At 38.5% G+C, this 1,040-nt stretch overlaps 1 protein-coding gene across 1 annotated transcript; it reads right to left on the bottom strand.

The window, feature by feature from the left end:
• Nucleotides 1-345: 345 nt before the first annotated feature.
• Nucleotides 346-798, bottom strand: LOC108518162 (oligosaccharyltransferase complex subunit OSTC). Its single transcript, XM_083287433.1, is given in 1 exon segment — nt 346-798. A coding segment is annotated over 1 exon segment (450 nt). The 5' UTR covers nt 796-798.
• Between the last annotated feature and the right edge of the window lie 242 nt (nt 799-1,040).

Below are 1,040 nucleotides of genomic sequence, written 5' to 3'. Positions count from 1 at the left end.
AAAAAAAAAAAAAAAAAAAAAAATTAATCACTTTACTTGATATTATAATTGAGATATGGAGTACATTTTCTTTAAGAAATGAAAAATTAATTAGAACATGCCACTCACCATCGTTGGTACAGCAGTAGGTCAGCAGGAAAAAAAAATACTGTGATAAACTTGTCTCTTTAATACCAAGAAGAAATTCTAGTCCAAGCTTCAGTACGCTTCCTGTTTTTTCACTAGATATTTCTTTTCTGCTGCTTTTCATTCTTTTCCACATTTCATATTAGAGGATTGGTATAGCCTTTAAAACTTCATTGACAGAAGAAATCTAGTATCCACTGATTTCTTCTCAAACGCACTCTAACCCATCAGATAGCTTGCAAGTTTCATTCTCATGAATACTCTAGCCATGAAAAAACTCAGTAGAACGCAGATGAAACCAATGAATAGAAGAAGCACTCTACTGAGTTTTAGGATATTTGGGGCATTCAATTGGTCCAGGATTATGAAACCTAAACCTCCCATTGTAAACAGGAAGCTGGATGCAAGTCCTTCCATAATATATTGTCCATTTACTCTGTAGGCAAAGAAAGCTACTGGCCTCTGATGCCCATGTTCATCAGTCATAGAGCCAACACTTGGAGGTTCAACAATAACATCATAAATGATTCCTCCAGTGATGAGGAAGTAAGACACCACCACCAGAGCTTACACAGTCATGGCCGACGGCATGTGCAGCCAGGGTGGCTTCTTCAGCTTCAGGTTAGGACATTCGAGCACTAAGAACAGGACATGATACAAAATCTCCATGTTGGTTGCATCAAGGCAAAAGCTCTTTATTTTATTTATTTATTAATTTTATTATTATTATTATTGAGACGGAGTTTTGCTCTGTCATCCAGGCTGGAGTGCTGTGGTGCAATCTCAGCTCACTGCAACCTCCGTCTCCCAGGTTCAAGAGGTTCTTCTGCCTCAGCCCCCCAGGTAGCTGGGACTACAGGCGTGCGCCACCATGCCCAGCAAAATTTTTCTTTTCTTTTCTTTTTTTTTTTTTT

Source organism: Rhinopithecus bieti, unplaced genomic scaffold, assembly GCF_001698545.2.
Source record: "Rhinopithecus bieti isolate Rb0 unplaced genomic scaffold, ASM169854v2 scaffold_41082, whole genome shotgun sequence".
Lineage (NCBI taxonomy): Eukaryota > Metazoa > Chordata > Mammalia > Primates > Cercopithecidae > Rhinopithecus > Rhinopithecus bieti.
The sequence above is the reverse complement of the archived record's forward strand: the minus strand, read 5'-3'. Positions and strand labels throughout refer to the sequence as shown.